This window comes from Strix aluco, chromosome 22, assembly GCF_031877795.1.
Source record: "Strix aluco isolate bStrAlu1 chromosome 22, bStrAlu1.hap1, whole genome shotgun sequence".
Classification (NCBI taxonomy): domain Eukaryota; kingdom Metazoa; phylum Chordata; class Aves; order Strigiformes; family Strigidae; genus Strix; species Strix aluco.
Genome location: NC_133952.1, coordinates 5,381,927 through 5,407,041, shown reverse-complemented (window position 1 = coordinate 5,407,041; position 25,115 = coordinate 5,381,927). Strand labels below are relative to the sequence as shown.

At 39.5% G+C, this 25,115-nt stretch overlaps 1 protein-coding gene across 1 annotated transcript in view; it reads right to left on the bottom strand.

Moving 5' to 3' along the window:
• PEX14 (peroxisomal biogenesis factor 14) overlaps positions 1–25,115 on the bottom strand; it is a 79,563-nt gene that overhangs the window by 31,418 nt on the left and 23,030 nt on the right. The window contains exon 3 of the mRNA XM_074848523.1: positions 10,328–10,412. Within this exon, the coding sequence (XP_074704624.1) occupies positions 10,328–10,412 (85 nt within the window). The remainder of the gene's footprint in view (positions 1–10,327; positions 10,413–25,115) is intronic.

Genomic DNA, 25,115 nt, shown 5'->3' with positions numbered 1-25,115 from the left:
TTTGCAAACTGTTTGGAGAATGTAAAGGTCTAACGAAGAAGAGAAAACGTAATCAGAAGTACATTAAATTAATTTTATAATCTTGCCATTCCACAAAAGGTGTCACAAGCTTAGTCTGTTAATATTTGTACTTTGAATATGCAAAGGGTATAGAAATATGGGATATACGTTTGTTAAATTCTTGAGCATGCTGAAAAACACTTCTTTTTTTCTTGCGTGCATTCCGGAAGGGGGCTGTAGGTGGCCAAAGACTAGAGGGTTTTACAGTTACTAATATTGAAGGAGGACACGTAACACAGCATCACATGAGCAGCACAATAACTATTTGTGGATTTTACATTTTGTATTGCGTGGCAATTAGAAAAAAATCCAGAAGCAAGGTGTAAGTACTTGCAAGTCAAAATAAATTCTTACCTATGCTAAGGCCACAACACTCCTAGAAAAATACTCATATTACACCTGTCCTCAGCTTTATTTGTCCTCTAAATGTGAAAAGCTTATTTATTTGTTCCGTGGCAGTTGGTTCACAATCAGCCAGCCAGCCATGCAGGGATATTGCCCATCTTCATTCTCTGGTACGGATATCCACTGGTGTCTCTTAAGGATGGAATCTTAAAAGGTGAGGCAAGGCAGAGACAAAGACAAATTTAATTTTATCACCATAAAAAGGGACATTTCCACATGGGCAGCAAGGACATGAATATCATGTGTATGCGGGGGCGGGGGGGATTATAAACGCATTTTTGGCGAAATTCAATAAAGCTGATTCCACTGCATAAGGTCAGCAATTTACTTTTAAAAAATGATATGATTGCAACTTTTAATATAACCCATGTATTTGCTGCAAGATGCTCTAGAAGATTGTGTAATGTAACCACCCGACCTCTCCACAGGAGCAGAGATCACCCCATTTACCCTTTATTGTCTTGCTAAAAGCAATGCACATTTGCACAGTATGACAAAGTCAACAGCTTTTACTTCAGAGAGCCTCAGATTTCATTGAGAATGAATTCTCTGCCCTCCTCCTCGGGGAATGGAGTCTCGCCTGGACTAGGTTCCATCAGAAAGAATAGGAAAGAATGAACCAAAAACTAAATTCCCCTTTTAGCTAAGGAAAGAATGATTGTACTCCAGATTAAAATTAAGAGGAAACAGTGCATAGCAGAAAAGCAAACAGTAGGATGTCATGTTCACGGGCACCCAGAACACAGTTTTAAACAGAGTAGAAATGTTGTCTAAGAGAACCTAGAGAATTATCTCATACAGGAACTTATTTTATCTTTCCTAGCAGGAAAGTATCATTAGGTCTGAGATGGATTTCAGCAGAAGAGCAACACAGATTATCCTAATTACACTCCTTGTTTTAGCCCCAGGAGAGAAAGCTGTCTCTTCAGACTTAGAATACCAGGTTCATTCATAGAGCAGATCAGGAACTGAATTCCTTTACTTGCTCCAGGAAGACTGTGGGAAAACCCTGGGCTGGATGACCACGAAGAGCAAATTCCTTCTATCACAAAAATATTTTTATACAAACGTACATAGATTTCTTCAACTGTCTCAAGGTGAAGCTTGCTTCAAAGGTCAAAGCTGCAGGGCTGGATTAGGATTGCACGCAATCTGCCTGAGCATTGACAGTCTGACATTCTAAAGTTTGCAGCTTTCCCCTCCCATACACAGCTGACAGAAGTAAATTCTCAACCTCTCTGCAAGTGTAGCTTTTACTGCAGCAAGCAACTTCAAAAATCACACGCCGCAGCACCAAGAACTCCAAAACAAGCATATCAAAGCAGTTTATAACCATAGCTAACATAAATCTTACTAAGTCAATAATGCAAAAGTGGCAATTAACCCCATTTTACAGATGGGCAAGCTGAGAACAAGTAACTTGCCCAAAGCCAAGCAAGCAGTCGTATCTCAGATCTCCAATAGCTGCTCTTAGATTTTAACTACAAAAGTGACTTTTTTTCAGCACTCTGCATTTACTTTCACTTGAAAACATGATAAATATTTATTGTAAATTAAATATTGTAAATTAAATTTACAAATCAGACTTAGGGTCTGGGTCTTTTTTGTCCATCACTAAGGCTAACAATTTCAGGACTCAGAATATAACTGACTATTTTAACATTGCCTGTAATCATATTGGTTTTTCAATGCTACCAGGAATGGAAATATTATTTTTACAGTAAACAAGGCAGATATGACTCAAAACACACTCAGTGAGCAATAGGAGTTAATTTTGCAAAGCCATTTTTAACGGCTCTTTTACATTACATAGTTACTGTCAGATAGCCAAGTGGAGAGACATCATTAAACCCATGACATTCCAATTATTTGTTAAAATTAAGCTTACAACCAATATTTCATAGCATGCACAACTTCCTGGGCACCAAACCGGTCTGGTCCAATTTATCAATAATTTTCAAGCTACAAAAACATGGCAAAGGTGATTCTGGACTCTTCACTGAAATCATGAGGAACTTCTGTGGCCCAAAAGAAACAGGAGATGTAGCAGACTGTTTACCCAATACTCTAAATTAATCACCTCTCTTGTTCTATGGAGTATAGATCTAAATGGTTCAAGATTACTGCAGGTTGAGCCTGAAGTGAAAGAGGGAGGATATTACCACTAATGTGACTTCTATCCTCTGTCATAGAACACATATATAGACATTTAGAGGATGTAAAATTTGAGAGTTGCTTCCTCAATGTCTTCTTCACAACATCATTAAACATCAATGGGGTGCCTGTTGTGATGCACCTTCTCAAAACCTCACACAGAAACCAAAGAGAAAGTCACCAAGATGTTCATGGTTTTAATATTAAATAGCAGATCTTGTACCAAAACCCTTTAAAATAATCTTGCTTAAACCAATACACTGTGAAGATTAGTAGCCTTAAGTTTTCCATGACTGTTTTTCTTCTGTTCCCTTTAAACAGGCCCAAATAGGACTTTTCACCTCATGTTCAGCAACATACTGAGTTCAGAGGCAGTAGTCTAGAGTATTCAAGGCAAACATGCAAGCACAAACCAGTGCAAGATGACAAGCTTGTTGGAGCTATCCAGTAACAATGATGATATATTCTCCCGCTAGTGAAAAGCACTTTTATGAAAGAATTCTTTGGTTCCAAGCAGAGCTCTGCAACAACTTCTAGGACATAATTTTTTCATATAGAAAGTGTTTCTTCAAAAAACCCCAAAATGTTCTGGAGGAAAGTAATAATTTCATAACAATTCAAAAACCATTTTCCAAAATATTTTCACTGTAATATTATGGTACATACTATATTATTCTAACAATCTCTTTTATTATCAGTTACAATATTAAAGACTCCGGTCTGACGTGACTATAATATTTCATTTTTTTTAAAAGTTTGTGATTTTAAATGTTAATTCCTATTTAGTACAAAAACAAATTTCCAAATCTCAGAAATTCCAATGGGATAGAAATGTATTGTTCAAACTAGTTTTGAGAAACCATTGAGCTATAAAAACCAATTGGTATAAAACAATGAACTGTACACCGAGTACAATGTTCTTCTGAAATAACAAAGTCACTTGTAAGTAACTATAGTTTCTATCAAACATACAAACACTTTTCTTAATCATCTGGCCATTATGAACATTAAAAGGTAGGAAAAAGAAAGGACTGCCTTCCTTTGTACACTGCATCACATGGCTAGTTATGCCTTAACTAATGTCAGGTGGTTTTCTGCCCTCTCGTGAATCACTAGTGGCTGAGACAAGAGTCAAAGATGAGATATGAACTGGTATCTATCTCCATTTGGATAGAGACTAAATATATGAATGATAGTGAAAGGTTTCTTCTATCAGCTATAAAGACTTTCTTCCAGAAACTCTGACAACTCCAAAGAATAGCCATACCCAATTCCCCAGGATGTCCTAAGGTTGATCAGTTTATCACATTTTGTTAGCACTACTGCTGCAGGTCTCTTCTTGCCAAAGAAGCCAAGAAAATCCATAGAGTTCATGACAAGTTCAGATATCACAAACAGTGGTAAAATTGATGGGGGAAAAGAGTCAGCATGATGAATAGGCTGGTACTGAACAGCAAGTGACAGATACGCAGATGGAAGACTGGCAGGACAGTCTCCTCACAGCATATGGATAGAGATTCTCAATCATTTTCAGGAAGAAAAAAGAAGGCAACTAATACAAAATACGGAACTGTGGAACTAATTTCTGGATCATAAGCATATCTATTCTTCTGGATTATGAGACCCAGCAGTGGAAATCTTCCCCGTGGGAAACACAGCAGAGTGCCAAAACCGGATGTGACCACCGATAACGCTGATTCAGATAGAAACTGTTGTGAGTTTGTTAGCAATGAAAGCATTCATTCTCTCACGCTTCCCTCTTCAAATCCCTAATAAGTTCCTTGGGAAACAACCAGATTTCCCCATTTATGCAGGATGGCATTGACCCAAAGCTTGGATGGGAGGCAACTAAAGAACAAACTGGTTGCATGAACAGGTGTAGGACGTATTTTTGTTTAACCTAAGCAAAATATTATAAGGCCCATTAGCTGTCTTTCAAAGTCATAAACAGAGGCCTAAGCATCTTTAGTAATTAAATATCCCACAGTGCTTTTCAAGAATCTTAGTAAAATTTTTACTCAGTAATTACATTCTCTATCCTTAAAGCTCCCTCTGCAAGATCACTCAGATAAAGCATTCTTCATTTCCTCTCCTAAAAAACACATAGTGATGTTAAGCAGCTGCTGTCCTCTACCTCAGAGGTGGATGCTTTTTAGTGGGAAGCACAATAAGATCTAGATAACCCTATACACACCATCAAACATGCTCCATGCTGTGAAGTTTCAATGGTTAATAGGTACGATGTGCTCTAAGATCCTCAGATGAAAAGCATTATGAAAATGTAGAATGCACTGACTTCCATTTAACCTGTACAGTCATTTCTGTAGGTCTACACAAGCTGTTAGACTTCCTTTATGCTACCTGAACACCTGTTGCAAACTTTAACAATCGGAAAGCACAGCCCCCCTGGTTCTAGCTATGCTAGTGAACTTTCTCTTACTGTGTGTTAAAAGTAATTTGTTCTAGATGCTTAATACACCGAGTGTATTCTTGCAATAAATTTTCGTTATCAGTATCTGAATTCCAGGTCTCGCTTGTAGCTTTGCAAGTGCAAGTGATGAGGTCTGTGCAGGCACTGGCGCTAGAGAACAAGTTACCCGACCTGCGAGTACAAAAACAAGTGCTCACTCACACAATCAGTTGTGCAGTGAAGTCTTTACTCCTTTTCTTCATCATCTCTTAAATCCATATCCTGTCAGCAATTTTGAAGAGAAGGACAACTCATCTAGCATTCCTCGAATAGTCTACACTTTCAGCCTAATCACACGTTCTCGTATCAAACGTGGTCATTTCTAGAAATAAGGTTTGGAGGGCATAGCAGTTTGTCCCAAACAGGTATTTTGGCAGCACAGGTTACTAACTATATTTTTTGTATGAGTTGTCACTGGACTCTATTGGCTTGCATTGTATTTTCTTTTCAAGGAAAAGCTTTGTAAAAACTGTTCGAGCTTCACTGAGACATGTTAAAGAATTAATTACAAAGTAAAGCTGAAGGAGAAAATTAATTCTGGAAACACAAGAGGTTACTTTTCTTTTCCTCCCTTTTCTGGAAGTGGGGGAGGAAAGGCAGTTATTTTCATCTTCGTGCTGGGGGCAGGAGTTGGGAGCTGTCCAGTCGATAACCTGGCCATCAGAACAAGGTTTGTAATTAAAAGGTCAGTGACCTGGAAAGCTGGGCCTCACTCTCAGGGCTTCTCAGTAATGACGGCGCTATTAAATTAAGACTGTTATGAAATCAATGCTAAAAAAGCTTTCATGGTAACGAGATTCCATTCAAGGACATGCAAACTGCCTCATGAAATGGACTTAAATTATAAAAAAGAAAAGTAATAAAAGCAGGTTAAATTGAAATCTGCTGAAGAATTTACTTTCTTTAAAGCCCTCCAGCAGTGGGCTGTGCCCCCTTCTCTCAGGTCCTCAAGGCCTCAACCCAATTGGGTTTCTTTGGCAAAGGAGAAAAGACAGGGGTTCAACTTCCAAGAATGCAGAGTACAGAAAGAAGAAGAAAATCAAGTTTTCTACTGGAGATTCCGGGGCTGATGCCATTTGTTTTCATGGAACCAAGTGTCTTGGAGCTCTGATTGGGAAAGGGCATGTACAATTAAATAATTTATTAATCTCTACAGAAATCACCACAGCCTGACATCTTGACACTGGCAACATTTGCTGGAACGCTGATGCACTGCAAAAAACTGCACAAGACCTACAGGAAAACCTTGTGCAGTAACTCACTTCCTACCAGCCAAAGTAATGAAAGACATTAGTAGATACAACATGTAAAAGGGCAATGCTTCCAACAACCTCCAACTCATCTCACCAAGCAAGAGTGAGACTGTTTTTGGAAGCATGTGGCCCAATGTTACATATATATACAAAAGACCAATCCAGGCAGCATATCTTCTGAAGACTGCCCAACCTTCTGGGTGAACACTTTCCCAGTATAACTCAACAATTATACATTTACTTGCCCTAATGTGTTCTCCCATCACCATAATTTCTGAGCTACTCATATGCTTTTGTCTGATCCCACAATCCCACTCTGGGAAGGCATTACTGTACTCGTTTTACAGATGAAGAGAACAATCAACTAAGAAAAAAGTTCTTCATCCAAGATTACACAATAAGTCTGTAACCTAGCAGTTTTTCCCTTCCCTGCCCCAAAAGACTAGCACCCAAAAAAGAGAGCTCCACATGCATAGTGAACTTCCATCCCCTTTCTCTTATCTTGCCAGAAGTTACAGATTCAGAGTACACAAAATTAACAAGCCACATGAGTTACCGGATGGGTAACTGAGCAGTACAGGACATCTGAGGCACAACAGTGAGATGACAGACACATTTCCACAAGGGTTTAAACCCCACATGCTGTCTAATTACTCCCAAGGCGCCGCTGATTCTGTGGCATGTCATCAGCAGAATCAGCGAGTTGGACAAAAAACAAACAGCATCTTTTTTTCCTTTCTTTTCTTTCAGATACTCTGAGGGGAAACAGCTGTTTTTCCCTTCATCTGAAGAAGTTCATGATAAAAAGGAGGAAATGTCATAAATTACACAAAATGCCAGTGTAAGCTTCAAAGAAAATGATAAATGATTCTAATAACTTCATGTTTCTCATTAATGCCTCTGTATTTGGGAGTTTAAAAGTGCTTAAGACAACAGAGAAATCTCATCCAACTTTTGAAAGACCTTTTACAAATCCAGGACACCCTCACTCTCCCAACTGTCATCAACAGTATCATCCCATGTTCTGGAGAGAGCAGTTCAGCAAACCCCTGACCTGCAAGTAACCAGGAAAACCTACTTTCAGCCTCTGCAGCTACTGTTTCACAAGAAACCAAACCCGGTGCAGCTGATGATCCTGCAGAAACTTTCATTTCTCACTGCACGAAATGTATTAAACAAAATCCAGTTCCTATACTAAATATAAAATAATATTAAAAGGAAATAAAATTTGATTGGCCTTTTTTAGGAAGGAGATGCTTATAAAAAAGAAGAAAAAAAATATAATTCAAAGTGGAACCATCTCTGCAAGTCCCAGAAGTGAAATTTCTTAGGCAAAGTCGGGACTGTGGGACTCAAAAGCTCAACTGGAGCTAATGCTCCAGTCCTACCCCTGTAGCCCACAGGGGCTGTAGCTGGGGTAGTGGAAGGCTGCTGCAGGGGTAGGGCACCCGGTCTTCTCTCTCTGCATTCACAGACACAAGGTGATCCACCCTCTCCACTGCAGGAGTTTTTAACCAGACTTAGTGGGGAGTCGTAGACCTCTCCTGTATGGCTCCACGGAAGTAACCACAAAAGAGAAGTTCATATGTGGTGTACAACTATCTATAGATATGAAAATTCCCCTCCACTAAAATTCTTCTGGGGTCCATAAAAAGATCTTCTACTGCAATTTCTACTTTAAGAAGCATGGATTGGAGCAACTGTGAAAAAAATACAAGGGTACGTCAGTATTATTTCCTGCAAAGATAATTTTAAAAGAGACTCTTGTAACTGAAATGGTTTCTCTACAGAAAATGCTTTTTTGACTGGCAGTGAGGGCTCCTCTACCAAACAGCCTAACTATCTGTAAAATGGGGATAAATGTTACCATTGGGATGATAATGACTGTAGATCAGAGAGTATGGGGAGCAGCCTACCAAACCGTGTAATCCCTCATTTACTCAGGACTAAACTAGCCACAACATCTACATTTCAAGAATAATTGCCTCCATCTGCTAGAGCAGAGAGGTGCCATGACAGTATGTACCTTCTGCTCCTGAGCACTGACCAGAGGCCATGTCGTAAATTCAGTGGTCAGATTCCATATGGACGTATTTCTGGTGACTGTGGGTACAGGCACTACTGGACCCTGCTCCTTCCTATCTCCTACTGTTAAGTTTTCAAACAAACAATTAGCACAAAGGGAAGGAGGGCTAATTAACAAACAGGAACAAACAAATTTCTACCAAACCATTTCTGCTCTTTAGTAATTATTAGCCAAGTAATTCATAAGAAGTATTAGTCGGGCCACAGTTTCTCTGTGCTTCCATCTCCCCACCCTTCCTCTTCTCCCAGTCAGGGATTTATTAAAATTAAACAGATTAGATGGAGCTCCTGATACTAAAAACTGTTCAGCGAAGCCTGCGGTGGGGAAGTGCAGAGCAAACACCAGAGACATTTGTCTCTAAATTGCTCTAAATACCTTCTGCAAATGAAATTCTAACCCAGCTGTGTTGAGAGAGAAAATGAGGAATAACTGGTCATTGTCAGCACAGAAGAAGATCAGGCAGTTATAATATTGCACGATATACTGGGGGCTAAGGATCTCTCAGCAACAATAGATTTTGTATCAGGTTACCCCGGGTAATCAGCACAGCTTTTAGGCTCAGCTTTCCCTTGCTTCATTGCTTCGATGATAGAGTTGAAATCCCCAAGCTTTTATGATTAATTACTCCCCGTAGGTCCACATATTTCAAGGAAAAACTCATGGAGCACAGCGGCCAACAGGCTCCAAATTTTAATGCCACCCCGATGGCAAGGCAGGGCAAACAACATACCTATGTGATTGGAATGTTCTCTAACTGGCATGAGGACAAGCAGTGAGAGGATCACATCCAAAGTGGTGTACCCTTGTCATGACATCATTGCTAAAGTGCAAGACTGCCATTCCCTTCTAGGTCCTTTGCTATTCAAGATGAGCAAAGTGGTGCATATACTTGAACTCTCCATCTCATGACATCAGGTCCCAGGCATCTCAATAAACACTTCATAACCCCAAACCGAGTAATATATATTTCACAGGCTTCCCTACTTTTCAAAACTCATGATCTTTAGCTATAGAATTTGATGTACCCTGAAGTACTTAAGACTTCAATGTATAAGTGGGTCACTCCCCTCTAAAGTTTTGAGTTTGTATTTTCAGTATCATTCCAACTGCTAAAAGTGCTCCATAGTGCATGTAATTAACTCCGAGTAAGACTGTCCTTATTTACATTTTGCGGTAAGGATCTAAGCAATATGGTCCCAGGAGGGTAGCATAATATGGAGTGAACTTCACCTGAAATGCACTGTGAGTTGTGGACTAAAAACTTCAGAAAGGAAAAAAAACAACCAAAAGATAGTTCCGCTATGAGTCAGAAAGTAAAATAAATTCTCAGTAGGCAATGGCCAAAGTATGTTCCATCTGTCTAAGACGATATAGGATTTGTCAGGATCTGTTCTATCCCCGCTACAGAAAAGGGCTAAACTCAGTCAGTAGTTTACCATTTCAGCCTGAACGTCATGTTGACCCCAAGCTTGACCTTAACCTGACCTTGTTTACTTTCACCAAGTCCTTCGCCCTTCATTCCTCTCTCAGGCTCTCTTCGGAAACATTTGACCTTTTCACCTAGAAGCTGGTCATTCTACAGCCAATGTCACTAAGGTTAGAACTGACCAACTAGCCCACAACTCTAAACTGTCCCCATTGCAGAAAAGATCTGATAATAGTTAACCCCCAAACTTCCAATGTGTCTTCTGTATTCTACAATTCCACATCTGGTACCAATATTGCTCTAGTCAGTTTGGAAGAAAAGAGACTGATATTTCTTACAAACGTCAAATCTTTTTTTGAGACAGACTACTTGCTTTGTCCTTATCATCTCATTTTCCATAGCAATACATTTTGGCGTTACACTAACTCAAGCTCCCTCATTATCACTGAGACTTCAAACTTAAGAGTCCATACCTTTCTTCTTCAGAAATGCTCTTCTGGTTGCAAGAGGACTTTGGCGGACTCGTGGATTCTGTAAAAACTTCACTGCTGTCACAATCTGATGAGGAGGAGGATTGGAGAAATAGAAGAGAGAAAAGATCCAAGTTAGGAATGGTCAAATTCCTGTTTTACGTTATGCATTCTGTGCTGCAGAGTAAGGCATCACATCCAACACATGGAGATGGTCTGGAGCTGACACTGATCCAACTTTCAGAAATGGTTTAATGAGTATCAGAGTTTGTGGCACAACTCTAATCAGACAGCACAATTATGGCATTTCAACCTAGAAGTTTCTTGTTGAATTACTCTTGGGGCAGCTCAACCTGTACAAAACTCCATTAAGATTCTTAGGGGTTTCTGTCATTTATATTGTCATCTTGTTACCTAAATTGGTTCCTACAGTTGAGGGCAACCGTGAGACAATGCATATGATGTGTAACAGTAGGCTTACGAGTAAGAATGCTTCCTTTCTATCTGACTTAAAGCTCCCTGAAAATTCTAAGAGATTAAGGCCTTTTTTGCCAACATTCTAATTTACTGAAAGCAATAAATAAACCTCAGCCTGGAAAAGAAGCAGCTTCACATGTTTTGAATCATGTAACAAAAATATCAAAAAAGTCACTTCTCATTACATAAATGGGTAGATGAGTAGTTAAATTTATGTTCCACACCAGCAGAAATCACAGATTACTTTTCTAAAGACTGACTTCTAGATCCTTCTTTAAGGTGACAGAGCACTTAAAACAAACCACTCATTCAAACAAAGGGTAAAGTATGGGATAACACTCAATGGCATCAACGACAATGGCACTAGTTTTCTAGTTTTTTACATTTCCATTTAGTGCCAATGAAAGGTATTTGATTTTTTTCTTCATATGGTAGGTCAACTTTCCACATACTCTCCTATACTATTATACATGTTATTGTATGTTGCTGCACTAGTGATTCACTTTACTTTTATACAAAGACATCTGTTCTGATGTTTATACAAAGACATTCGATTGGGGCATCGGGGGAATGATGTGCCTGAAGTTAACAACACTTAGGAGATGGACACATCCATGTGAACTAGTGGAAGAGTCTACTTCCTTCCTCTAGGGCTAAAAATATCCATGCATATGCATGGAGGAGGATTTTCTCCCCAAACAGTGGCATAAACCTCCTCCTAAAATGGTGGTATCTGCTAGACCTATGTTAGGTAGATCTTGAAGAGTCTATTTTAAAATACAGTCTCTGGAATTCAGTTCCAGAAAGGTTTTCAAAACTTTTCACAGCAGAAAAGGAAGGCAAAAAATAGCACCACAACTGAAATCACTAAGTTTCACTTTGTGTTTGAATCAAACCCTTCGAATATGCATTTCTGGTCAGAGAGCAAAGTTCTGATGGGTTTAATGGCACTTTCAATGTACTCCTCAGTGCATTCCATCAATGTTTTTTTTCTTTTAAATTGCATCTCTTATTTCTTTAAATACATTAATCAGGCTAGTGTAGGCAAAACGGATCCATTGGACAATGCAATAAACATGAATTATCATCTATCCAACACGCATAATGGCTTAAAAATACATAATAGCAGGTGTAGTTTAAATGATTAGTTATTACACCTGTGGTGGGTCTGATTCAATTGGGGAAAATCATCTTTAATAGGTTAAAAGGTTTAGATCACCAGGCTTCCCTTAAAGTGGCTGTAGAGAGGGTATGATGGAGTACGCTGTCATTACTAATTCATTTAAGAAAAACATGGGGGATACAGCAAAGAACAGCATAAACGAGCGAATCCAATTTAAACATCAGGTAAAGCAGAAAACACCTTTTAAAAAAGCATGATAAATGAATTTGGAAGAGAGATGAAATTGACATATTTATTTTAACGGGAATTTGACAAAGTCCCAGCACACTTCAAAGTTGGGAGGATAAAATGAATGGGGTATTTTTAATTCTTTTCCTTTTCTTATTTTCCTTCATTTTTTTCCTTAAGTTTACATTCAGTAATTTTGAACCATAAAATACTATAGCAAAATACCCCACATAAAGTACACTTCGGTTTCATTTATGTGCACTTGATCTGTCTCCAGCTGAAATGCAGGTGACAGGCAAATCACGGATTTAAACCGTGCTGATATTGCTATGCCAGATGCAGAAATATAAAGCGCCCAAACTAATAACCTTAAGATAATATGCTGAATAAGAAAGATGCCCAAATGAGCAGACCAACAGATATGTGAACATATCAAAACCACTTTCCTTCTAACAATAATTACTTGTTTGTTTCTTAGAAACTCCTCAACGCTCCCTCCCACATTTAGTGAGCTAGAGACACAGGCGCAAACGGCCTGCAGACCTGAAATTCTGCAGGCTCTCATATTTAATTATCAGTTTTTAAGCATTAAAAAACCTGTAAGAAATAAGCAGTATTTTTCATTGTGCTATTTCAATCACAACCATGTGAACACTTTATTGATTCTAACCCTTTATTAAAACTTATTTTTGCCTTGTAAAAATGTAAACCTTTCAGTAGTAAATTTCACTCCAAAATAAACTTCTATTTTATCTCTCCCCTGCATCACTTCCTCCATTATTCACAATGTTTTTAATCTTAAAAAAAAAATAAAATTACAAGCAACAACAAACTTCATTAAAAAAAAATCCTGGACATGTATTCCTCCTCCCAGTAATCCCATGTTTCTCATATTCGTGTTTGCATTTACCTCTGAACAGTCCTCCTGTAGGCTGAGCTGAAACTTCTTCATTTTTATAATTCATCTTGTATACACGAGCAACTTATGAAGCAATTTTGGCCATGTCAAAATGCCAATATTTTCAACAAACATACACAAGAACTTTCCTACCTTCTATGGATCATTTTCTTTGCACAAACAAGGGCAACTGCAGTCCATAATTTAAACAGAAAAAGGAGGAGGAAGATGAGAAGACTTTGCAGTCCTGTGTATAGCCAAAAAAATCATGCAGCAAATAGCACTCTGACTCAGCTGGTAACATCGCTCCATACTATTTCTGTATCATTTGTAACACTTCTTCAAATTTTTATAGTATTAGGACACTGCCAAATAAAATGCATTTTATCACTACCCTAATTCCTAGATTGCCAGCACACACTGGCCAGCAAACTAGTTTTATCTAGTGGATCGGGTACACATTTCTCTTAATGAAAGACAGTGTATTTGGCTTTTAAAAGCAAGTCAACTCCATAAACTTGGTAGCCCACTACCACTTCTGCAGTGATAGGATACACAAAGACATATTTCTGACTGGGGGGTAGGAATCCTGCAGCACGTCTTGTCCTACAGTTTTGATTTTCTAATTAGAAGATGAATGTAACTATTCATGGATTATATTTGTGTCCAGCCAAATTGCATAAATTCAAGCCAAATATTCTGCTTCAATGTCAAAGATATAAAATGGAGACAGGAACTTTATTGCAGATGTTGTGGGAGTGCAGCAGGCTGGTGAAATTCTGGGCCAAAGCACAGCGCTTTGACGTTATAGCCAAGGTCCTTCATTCCTAATTTCCCTCCCTTTTGTGTCAATGGAGAAAGTAAAACCAGCCTTATTTCTTATTATGCTCAAAGCTGCAGGGCTTCCAATGAAGCAATCTAAGCTACTTTATCAGTTACTAGCATTAGAAAAATAAACCATGAAATTTAAAATACTGTGGCAAATGACCACTTTCTACCATCTCAAAAAAAAACCAACCCCAAAACTCTAGTCAATTAACAAAAACGTAAAAGAAAATCACCTTCATCAATAAAAGTTGCACAGGATTTGGTAACAGAGTTCCACATGGAAAACAGAATCAAAAGCCACCAGGAGCACAGCCTGTAAGAGCTCTAATAGATTTCCTAATACTGGGAACCCTCTGTAGGTTATTACTAAACAGCATTTGTTGATAGACTGAGACTTTGAGATGACCTGTGATGTAAAGGTTGGGTCTGAATTATACGTTGCAAGGGATGGTATTTTGTCTTTCTGAGTGGATCTGTATCTGTTTAAATGCAACACTTCTTTTCATTAAGCAGAGGCGGCACAGGCCATGAACTATGCACAGACAGTTTACATTACATGTGCGGAAGCAATCAACACTGGCAATATACATGACGTATGTAAAAGAAGTTGGAATTAATTTTTTTCCAGTGTATTAAAAAATAATAATATGGCAGTATCAACAAACACTCAACCTATTTCAGCCAGAGCAGAAGGCCACAGCTATAGGGCAAATGGAACTGATCAATATATTAGCCTACAGCAACACCCCCTCAGTGTACGGCTGTATGTTTGCAAGGCTCAGAAGATTAAATTGTCTGTGAAAGGTTTCTGCACTCCTACTCTAAAGGAGATACCCAGAATCCTGTTAACAAGCATCAGGCTAAAGCCAACTTACGTTTTAACAAGGGCTGACTTAAAAGCCTGGCACTGCACTGAACAAGAAAACCCCTTCAAACAGAAATGCTGCATTTTAGTAAGAAATCAGTGCTCTGCCAGGACTAACTTGACAAATATGGTTATCGGTGGCACACGGAAATAGTTGCAAAGCAGCTGTTAATCAGGGAAACACATCATAGAACGCTGATGCTAGCACTCATGAAAAAATGCAAGGGGCTAATTATGAAGCCATATATCTCACTAAAGAGGCACTGTTCCTTGAGATTCCAGGCAGAGCTCTCGCAGAGTCGGGGTCCTGGGACACTACGTACACAACGTTGTCTAACACAAGCTTCCTTCTCCCAGCACAAACCTTTTCCCAATTCAGTGTTCTGGGCCCCAGAATTCCTGTGAAATTCATATTTCACAGAAACTGCTTGTTATTTCTGAAGAAATTATCTGCAGGTCGGTCAGGAGGAAGGAAACACTTTAAAGCTCCTATAATTTCACTGAAATGTTGATGAAACCACACAGAACCCCAGGAATTATTTCTGTTGTGAGAGAACATAGAAACCTACAAAGTTTGGCAGATCTCAAAGTTGTATGGAGAAAAGTTTAAAAATGCAATAACAACAATTAAAAAAACCCTCACGTAAAACAGAGCAAAGAAAAAAAAATACAATTTAGAGCAAGATTCACAGGAGTCAGAACGAGAGAAGAACAAAGGCAAAGAAGAAACAAGCTTCAACCCATATCTGAGATTAAGAACCCAGGACTAACAGAATACAGCATAGTAACCAAAAAACGGTAATATAAGCTAAAAAGGAAAAAACCCCAGGTGCCGGGAACTCGGACGACTGCGAGTTCTCCGAATCTAACTCAAAATCCGCCGCCCGAGAGCAGCCAGGCAGGCCGGAACGCAACCCCCCGCCGCGTATCTCCCGCCCAGTCTCCGCCGAGCCCGGGATGCTCCCGGCTCCCGAGGCCAGCGCGGCGGTGGGCCCGGGAACCCGCGGGCGAGCACCGGGCACGGCCTGGGGCGGGGGGGGCGGGGGGCGCGGAGCCGGCGCGGAGCCAGCGCGGAGCCAGCGCGCCCCCTAGCGGCGCGGCGGCGGGCCCCGCGCTGAGAGGCAGGCTTCACCCGCCGGCGAAGCCCAAATTAAGTGTTTTCACTCAGTGGAAATGAAATGTTTTGCAAGATGAAACAGAAAGAAAATTGAGGTTTTAGGTAATTACTAGTTGGCATTTACATATCACAGGCTGGTTCAACACCTATTCATTTTCCTCTTTTATTTTCAATTTTTTAAAATTGCTCATTAAAATGAACACATGACAGGGACGGGGGGAAAAATTACTCTTCCTCTTTTTCCTGAGGACTACAAAATCCAGATCTACTTTAAATACATTTATCTATAATTATCACATACAAAAAAGCCTTACTTAATTTACATTAATAGGGTGACCAAAAAAAAAAAAATTGATAAAAGCCAGGAAAAATCCAAGCAGAGCTGTCTTCGTGTCATCTTGTTGTGCCTACTTAGTTCCAAGGACAGCCTCCCCGGAGCCAGGACCCTGCCACTCCCTACGCATGCTGGAATGAGCAGAGACGAAGCAGCTGAAAAACCCTGGGTGTACAGTGCTATCCTCTTCCCACCAGTTTCACCCACCAGCTCAGCGGTAGAGGCGTGCTTTCAGATGCTTTCTTCCCTTCACACTTTCCCCTCATTTCTTCTACAGTTCTCACTACAAAGAAGCGACTCCATATAGTTCCTATTCTCAACTTCTTTGTTCCAGGAGCCACTTCACACTTCCTCCAGCTGTTCATAAAGGCGTGACCTTTCCACCTTCTTTATTCACACAGAACCAGTCTTTCCTCACATAACCTTACCACTTCCAGGGATCCTGATCTGCAGCTCGAATCAGACTTACGCTCTCTTAGCTCTGTGGCCTCTCCATTCAGATTCCCATTGTTCAGTTAAATAAATATTTCCTATGCAAAGCCCTTAATTTTCCTGCGCCCTTCAGCTTTTTTTAATTTTAACCTTGTGAAAGTCTTATTTAACCCCACAATGCATTCTAGGATACAATTTGTATGAAAAATGCTATATAAAATAAAGTTTTATTGTATCATATGTTAAGGACATAAAACATCCCTGATAGAAGTGTACAGGAGCTGACATGATAGACTAATATATTTTAAGGTCTATTGTGTAAATATGTATTTAGGGAATTCTAAAGCATGGTATTATTGACCCAAGTCTCTCTTAAAACACATTGATATATGGAGTAAAAGCCCTTATGAAAAGTAGCAACTTCGTCTGTGTAGTAGTCACCTTTCAAAGTGAAATATCTCTGTCATCTTCAGTTTTTTCTGATTCGATTTAAAACATAGTGGACATCTTGACAAAATCTCTCTCTTTTTAAGGGAAATAATATTCAAGTAAAACTTAAATGCATAAAACTGAAAAGAACAAGAAACTTTTACATGTGCTTTAAAAGAAATGTACAATAACTATTTTTATACACAGAGAAAATGTGCTATCTATGTATTTTGTTATTTCAGAAAGAAATACACCTCCAAATGAGACTTGGTAACATGAGGTTTAACACAATACAAACTGTTACGGGGAAGTGCTAAATGCTGGAAAAATATAAGAAATATGAGCAGAAGAGCAAACTAAATGTATTAAACTGATAATGCAGCCACGATAAATTTTAAACAATGAGTAGCATGAACCTTTTTTCTAGAGTTCAAACATTTTAACTTTTTATTGAAAAGATACAATCTCACGTTCAGAGGAGAAATAAACTTTAAAAATCCCCTTTTTGTACTTCTCCCGAAGCTTAAGTTGCAAGCTTCCTATAATCACCAGTACCACCAAAGAAGGTATTGCAGCAAGATGAACAAGGCGGGGGGGAAATAATGCTTGCAATCCAACTGGCAGCAAATTATTTGAAGTTCTGTTTACATAAAAACAGCAATAACCTCAGTGCTGAATGTACTGGATCACTGTGGATAATATATGGCCTAGAAGGTCAGCGCCTCATGCAAGTAGGTAAGGTATCTAGCTTCCAAGTGTGGGTGAAGCCAGTGTGCCATGATAAGGTTAACAAACTGATTCAACAGGACCTAAGAAAGATGCCAGAAAGACGGTAAAAGGTCAAAACTTATTAAAGAGAATCTGATTTTTATAACTTTTCATGACAGTACCCAATTTATACATCTTGCTTCTCCCTTCTTACAGAAGAAAGCTTAGGGATCACTAAGGCTCTGTGCTGTAAAATTAATGCAAGTGTCAAGCTGTTGAGCTGAATCACTCCAAAGGAATGTAATGACTCAGTGTCCAAGATGCTCACTACAGCAGAACTAAGATCATTCCGTGGCTCTACAACTAAAAAAAAAAATACATGATACAGCTTTCAGTGTAGTGGATGGCAGCACCTCCAGCTCTTACCTCTTTCACTCCTCTCTCCATATTGCCATCACTGAAGAGTTCAAATACAACAGCTTTTGAAAGAAATCTCTTTTACCCTATTATCTTCACATGTGCAGAACGTAAAAAAACAATGAAGCTGTAATTTATTACATTTTCATTCTTTTAACTGCAGGGCAGACAAGGACTGCTGGAGGTTCATTCACATGCTAGGGAGCTAGAAGATGACGTAAGGATAGGAAGTCCATGTCACATCTAACAATTGTGCCTGAGTACTTAAAATCGCTGTTGAATGGTAGACTCCAGAAGGCTAAATCAATCAAAGAGATGCACCAGAACAGGATCATTGTTCAGACTTACTTAGATCCTTCTAATTCCACAGTCAAGGGACTGGAAAATACTGGTAATACAATGGTTTAGATTTAGTGAAAGAGGATCGAAAGTAGAACCCATCTGTGGAAGATGCTATAAAGATGTTTTAGACTGAATGACTCAAATGGACAGGAAAAAATCAGCAAGCTATTATTCTTTGAACCTGCTATTTCAAGAACCCCATTTAACAGAATTCTTAATCCACGGGAAATGTAGATTAAAAACTGAGTGTTCTCCTTGCAGCAACAAAACCCCAAACAACTAGGGGTGAAGTCAGGGGGCTATGATGGCATTATTACATGGAAGACCTGAATGACTGAATAAGGAGATACTGAAGGAAACTACTTGGATCACCAGAATCTAACAAACAAAAGGTTTCATGTTGGAAATATTAAAGAAGCTGGAGATTGTGACAGGTGTGCAATAAATCATGCAAACCACAGCAGTTGGGAAGTAACAGCAAAAGAAGAAGGACTTAAAACACTGAAAGACCTTTATGCAAATTTCGTATTTTACTTAGAGCTCTTTGGGACAAGAATCGTCCTTACACTCTGTATTTGCACAGTGACTGGTGCTGGTCTGCAACTGGCCTCCTAGACATTTATTACAACACAAATAATAATAAAGACTGAGCAGACCATGCACTTTGTTCCTGCTGTTAATTGCCCCATTAAGGGAAAAACTAAGTAAGGGGCAAGAAATCTGATTGGCCAGAGCTGCCTAGTCTATGGGGATTGCAAGAGGAATAATTTTATAGATTCAAAAGCAGCTGCGTCCCTTGCCTTTGTCCAGTTCTCAACAGAAAGAAGCTCACATCACAGAATTTCTCCTTCATATGTAGGAACTTGCAATGAGCAGCCTCAAAAGCAACTGAGCTTCCCCTGTCAACTCTTAGGATGCTTCCTCTACAACAGGAGTGAAACAGAATATAAGGGCAAACATGAGGAACATTTCCACTGTAGCTGTCCATACCATAAATATTCTGCAAACAACGGGTCCACTTCATTTTCCCCTGGGGTCAATTTGGCATTTTGCATGGATGTTACATTCACTACTTAAAGAAACAAAGCATACAGGCGTCAGGACAAACTCAAGATGCTGCTCAACCAGTACAGCACTGCATGTACCAAAAAATCACCGGTACTGATCACCAACTCCTCTCTCTTGAAACACTTCAGTAAGAGCCCACCATCCTAAACTTAATTAAAATGTCCAAGAGAACTGGTTCTACAGAGAATCAAACCAGGGTGCTCCTGCCTAGTTCCTACACAGAAATTTGGGCCCAAACCAGAAAAGCCTACAAAATCAGAGATGGTTCAAAATGGCACTTCTACTGTTTTTTGTTCTCCTTAAACCTTGGCACAGCCAGCACATGTCAGGGACTATTATAATTATACTCTTTACATGTTGAAAAATTAATAAACAATTACTCACTTCAGGAAAAAAAAAGGAAGCAGCCGTTTTCTTGACAAATGCTGCAGAAAGCATCAACAATCTCTCTGAAATCTGGGTCCACACCACAGCAAGGGACTAACACCAATGTAAGAATGGCCACTGTTGCCACGGAGAACTGGCACAACTGAAAGCTTGAGTCTGTAATGTTGCAGTATTGTCAGGACAGTGCACCTGATCCATAGGAGCTACAAGGCATTTTTTGTATCTTTGTAACAGAAGAAAGTCTGTAATGCTGCTTTGGCCCAAGTACAGGCTGTTCAATCAATTTCTATTAAGCCACAAAGTCCAAAATTGGGGGTGTTTCAAATGCACTAGTTTCAATCCTGCTAGGCCAAAAAGAGCTTCCACACTGCTTTCGTGGCTGGAAACTAAGGGTTACCTCTTCTGCGGTAGGAAGTCAAGCTCAGCTTCCCAGGAAACCATGAGAATGGTAAAAAATACGCTCTTTCCTGAACAAATAGGTGAGACAGCAAACGTCTGGGACCTCGATAAACTCTTATTGAAATTTATTTGCAGCCTAAAACTTGAGTAAAATCTGCCATTCAATTAGTTCTTCCCTAAAATATTGGCAAGTTCTATACTAACTTCCTTAAGAATCCAGAGGGAACTCAGGTGCACTTGCACTGAAAGGCTTCCAATTTTCTTTTAAAAATTAAATAAAGTTAAATAAATCCCACATATTCCTTTTTAAGCAGACCCATGCTACTCAGTCTTCTCCCCACCTTAACTCAATGGTAACCCAATTCAAATGCCTTACAGCTCTGTCTGAGAACTAGTGGAGAGATCAACGCTTTTTATCTTAAGGATTATGGATCGCTACTTGGCTGACTAACATACCCAGCAGCCCATTAGAAATACCACAAAGGGCACACTGTTTCTCCTTCCACCCCTCAGACTTGAGAAAGCAGCATATAAAACTTCACCCCTTCACGTTGTAGTTCTTAGCCTGCCTGCCTTGTTTCATACTCTAAACATACCAAGATTTATTAACCTTTACAGTAAAAACAAATAAAATAATGATGAAGTAAAAACACAGTGATGTAAGGGCTGCAGCTAGCACCGTTTATCTGTGGAAATCCAATTAGTGCTCAAGTGGCAGAGATACCTGGAAAAGTGCTCACAATCAAATCAAAAAATGATACAAAAACATTAACCTGATGGCTAAAAACTCCACATTTAAACATTTAAAGTAATAAAGGTGCTTTTATTGAGTATTTTCTATATTTCATTAGGTCCCAAATTGACGAGGAGCCCTAGAGATGCATTTCCTGGGCTTTTGGATCCTCAGATCAAATGCTTGACTTTGTTGTTGTTGTGGTAAAACAAAAAAAGGAAGAGTGTTTCTTGCTAGAATGGCAAACCTCTTTCTGCAGTAGCAACTACAGCAAAAATTGCATATGCAGGAAATGCTGAGAAGCTTATGAAGATCTTAGATCTGACACATTCATTCTGTACTCACCATGACGCAAACAGAAATGCTGTTTGAATTACTTTTGCATGTAAGAGTATCTGGATTTACCTCGACTGTTGTGCTCTACCAGAAATTCTTCTCTCAAAGCCATCGCCTCATGTCCCTTGGCTGGGAAAGTGATCGTATTGATGAGACAGTTGCTAGAAAGACAAGTACCCACTGTACACCTTGACGGTCTCAGAAAAGAAGATAGAACTGAATAAATAATGAGATTAGTCAAGCCCCTAGCAGCAGGGCCCTCAGATTAGGTCTGTTTACAAGACTTAACAGAAAAGCACGCTGTCCAATGTCCATGCTCTATCTTTCTGAATACTGTGACTCTGCTGCTTTTTGTCAGCATTAAATCCACTTAAATTTCTTAAAATAGGAATCAGGAGAGAGTCACTGTCAATGAACAGAAGACCAAACTTCTGAGTAAAAATTTTCTTCATCTCTCTAAAACCACAGAACAGGAGACAATAATACTTCATAAGTTTGGGAACATCTAACAGAACTTTACCCATTGGTTTGCTTATAGCAAAATGTTACACTTGCTTCCGCTATCAATTTATGCATGCTGCTCTTAGGCTTTACACAGAGGAGTTGAATATACGCATTCAGAACAGACTGCATTAAATGCAAAATAAAATGCACTTAAATTCCATTCCAAGGTGAATTAACTGAGTTAAAAGAAGCAAACTTCCTTGAAATATACAGAAAGTATATTTATATTACAGAAAGATTTTCTATTTTGCATTTTGTCCATCTATTTTTAAAAGTCCAAAAGTCTTTACTACCTTTCTAGGGAAAAGATTTCATGACGAAATTTCACTGTCAGGATTTTTACCTACTGCTAATCCTTAACTTCCTTTTTTTGTAATATGAATCCACTGCTCAGAAATAAATTTAAGACTTAAGAATATCATATGGATTGTACTGGGTACCAGAAAAATAGTTATTTCTTGACTTTACTGTTCCACTGAGCTGCTACTCACACTCGTACGTTCTGAACTGACTGGCCCGATGTGTGGTATTCTCTTTCTACAGAGAATATTCATGAATTAGCTTTTAGATGCCAAAGAGTACAACCTGTCTTCAGGGAGCAATTTCCACGTCTCTTTAACTTTTGTGCTTGGTATGTAGCAAATCAGAGAGGAACGTGATACCTAGAATTTGCACACTGAAATGTAAAATGTTTAAAATAAAAAATTAAGGACAAAAATCCTATATCAAACATATTTACCACATCAACGTTTAGATTCTCCTCCTCCCCATCCCCTGTAATCAACAGGGATGAGTACTGGGTAAGAATCAGTGGTGAGAGACCTCCTGCTCCTGTCTGGAGTATAAAAAGTCCTGGTTTATTATTCTGCATTTGCATGTGGCAGCAAATGTGTAAATGTTTTAATAATACAAAAATCCCAATAGAGTGGAGGAGGAGGATATGAAAGAAAGAAATACAAGGACATTTACTTTCTTGAGAGTGAGACAGAAAGGAAAAGAGAGAAAGAAGATGACACGATAAGGGACAAAGCAAGCTTTCTGGGGTATATCTGGAAAAAGCTAGAAGAGAAATCATTAGAAGTCCATAGTGCATCTACAGCGATACAGTGCGGATCAATTCATTTAACACTGCCCTGTACATTTACAGAAAAGTACTTTTGATATAATAAAGGCTCATAAACACACAGAAATTGGGTTAGACCTGCTTCGAATTCCTGCCAAACAATGGTTCAGAAAAATGAAGCTCTATTTTAATTAGCTCGACTCAAGAGTGATTTGATAACAGCAGATGCTGTCTGGATGCTTTCAGCTTGATGGGCTCCACATACATGAACTTAAGAGTGGCTTTGATGCAATTAGATATCTCTCTCTCCTTTAACATGTGTTAAGCCGAACCAATGGCCTGTGTCTATTTAACATCTTGAACTAGAAGGTTATTGACACTCTTCCTCATTCTTCTCCAAATGAGTGGAGGTAAAGCAAAGAGAAGGCGGCTTATTTGGGGCTTACCCATGCAGTTTCAACAACTTGAGGACAGAAAGGAAAGGGCACCCATACACTACCCACAATGTAATGTTAAGGTCTAAACATCAGATCTGTTTCTACCACAAACCACATTTCCTGGCGTGTAATTTCTACAGACTTGCTTAGTCCCAGTCAAAAAACCTGCCCTATCAATTGCTGCTTCAACTTAAGTCATTTTCTGTAAAAACAAGAGGGACTCAATAATAATTCCATAAATCCCTTTCAGTCCTACATTCCCAAAAGAAGATTCTGTACACACACTGTACCATTAGAGTAGCTTCCATTCAGTCACAGTACAGCTCTTCCACCTACCGTCCACCATTTTCTTTTAGAGACAACTTCCGTTCCTGGAAATATTTGTGCGCTGACATCTTAGAGAACCCTTTGCCTTTCTAAAGTGATCTACCTACCTCACTCCGCAGCCATAAAGTACAGGCATTTGCTAAAGGACACATGCAACATAGGAGCTGCTTTAATGCATCAGGGACAAGGCTAATAGGAGGTCTTGATTTGTTAATTATCTGTCAGTTTGTCACAGCTGGGCTGCAAGGAGTGGGTGAGGGGGAATCTTTCTGCTTGGTTCTTTCTCTAAATGCTGAATTAGGCTGTCAAAACCTTCATCCCACCACAAGAGGCTGTGAAAAGAAGAGCCAGACCATCCTTTTCTTCCTCTTTTTCCCAGCAGGATATGCTGCTTCAGATGTCCTACCCTCCCACCATGTCTCCAGAAATGTCTATGGCATATATAAAATGACCTTCACACCATCACACCATGCCCAGTTTTGTCAAGGGACATTAGCAGACCTGAGCATGATAAATCAGAGAGGAAATCCCAGTGTCAGGGGAGCACGCAGGAGGCATTTATTCTGCAAGGAGTCCTAAAGTTGCTACCTGCTTGAATCAGCAATTTCAGAGCAGGGTTTTGGAAGGCAGAAAGCTTGGCCCCTGTGAGAGCAGACAGAAAGATATACATGGAGTTATAGAGATAAAGAGCTGGAGCAGTGGCAAGATTCCCTTTCTTCTTACATCTCTGCCCCATGTAATCCTCTAAGTAGGGGAAAAAGTTCAGGCTGTGAAATGGGATAAAGCATGGAATACCCCCATGGAGACAAAGCTAGAAAAGCAGAAAGCAGGCCGTGCCATAGCAGTAGAATTTACTATAAATGCTCATGCCTCTTAAATCCAGCTAAATGTGGCCGTTAAGCCATGAGAGCCTAGGGAGATCCCCACCCACTCCTCTGTTTTCCCTGCAGGCCACGTCGAGAGCATCCCATCACTCAAGTCCTCTCCTCAACAGGCCTGGATTATGAAAAATCCCCTGCAGGAGCTTCCCACATGCAACAGACACACCCCTTTTCTACCACCAGCGATGCTTCTCCCTTTCAGGTGTGGGAGGCTCAAAATTTATTCCAGGTACACAGGGGTACTGCCTGCTTGAGATGGGAAAATTGAGGGCATTCAGCTCTGGCTTTGTACTGGGGATCATAAGCTATAAAGTTACCTGAACTGGAAAAAATGACCATGAACTTTCCCCTAGCCCACTGCAACATAAGAAAGAAAAAAAAAAAAGAGGTGTCTCAAGTTAACATTACAACAGCCAAGGAGTACATACATATAGTCGATACGCAAGTCAAAGCAATTT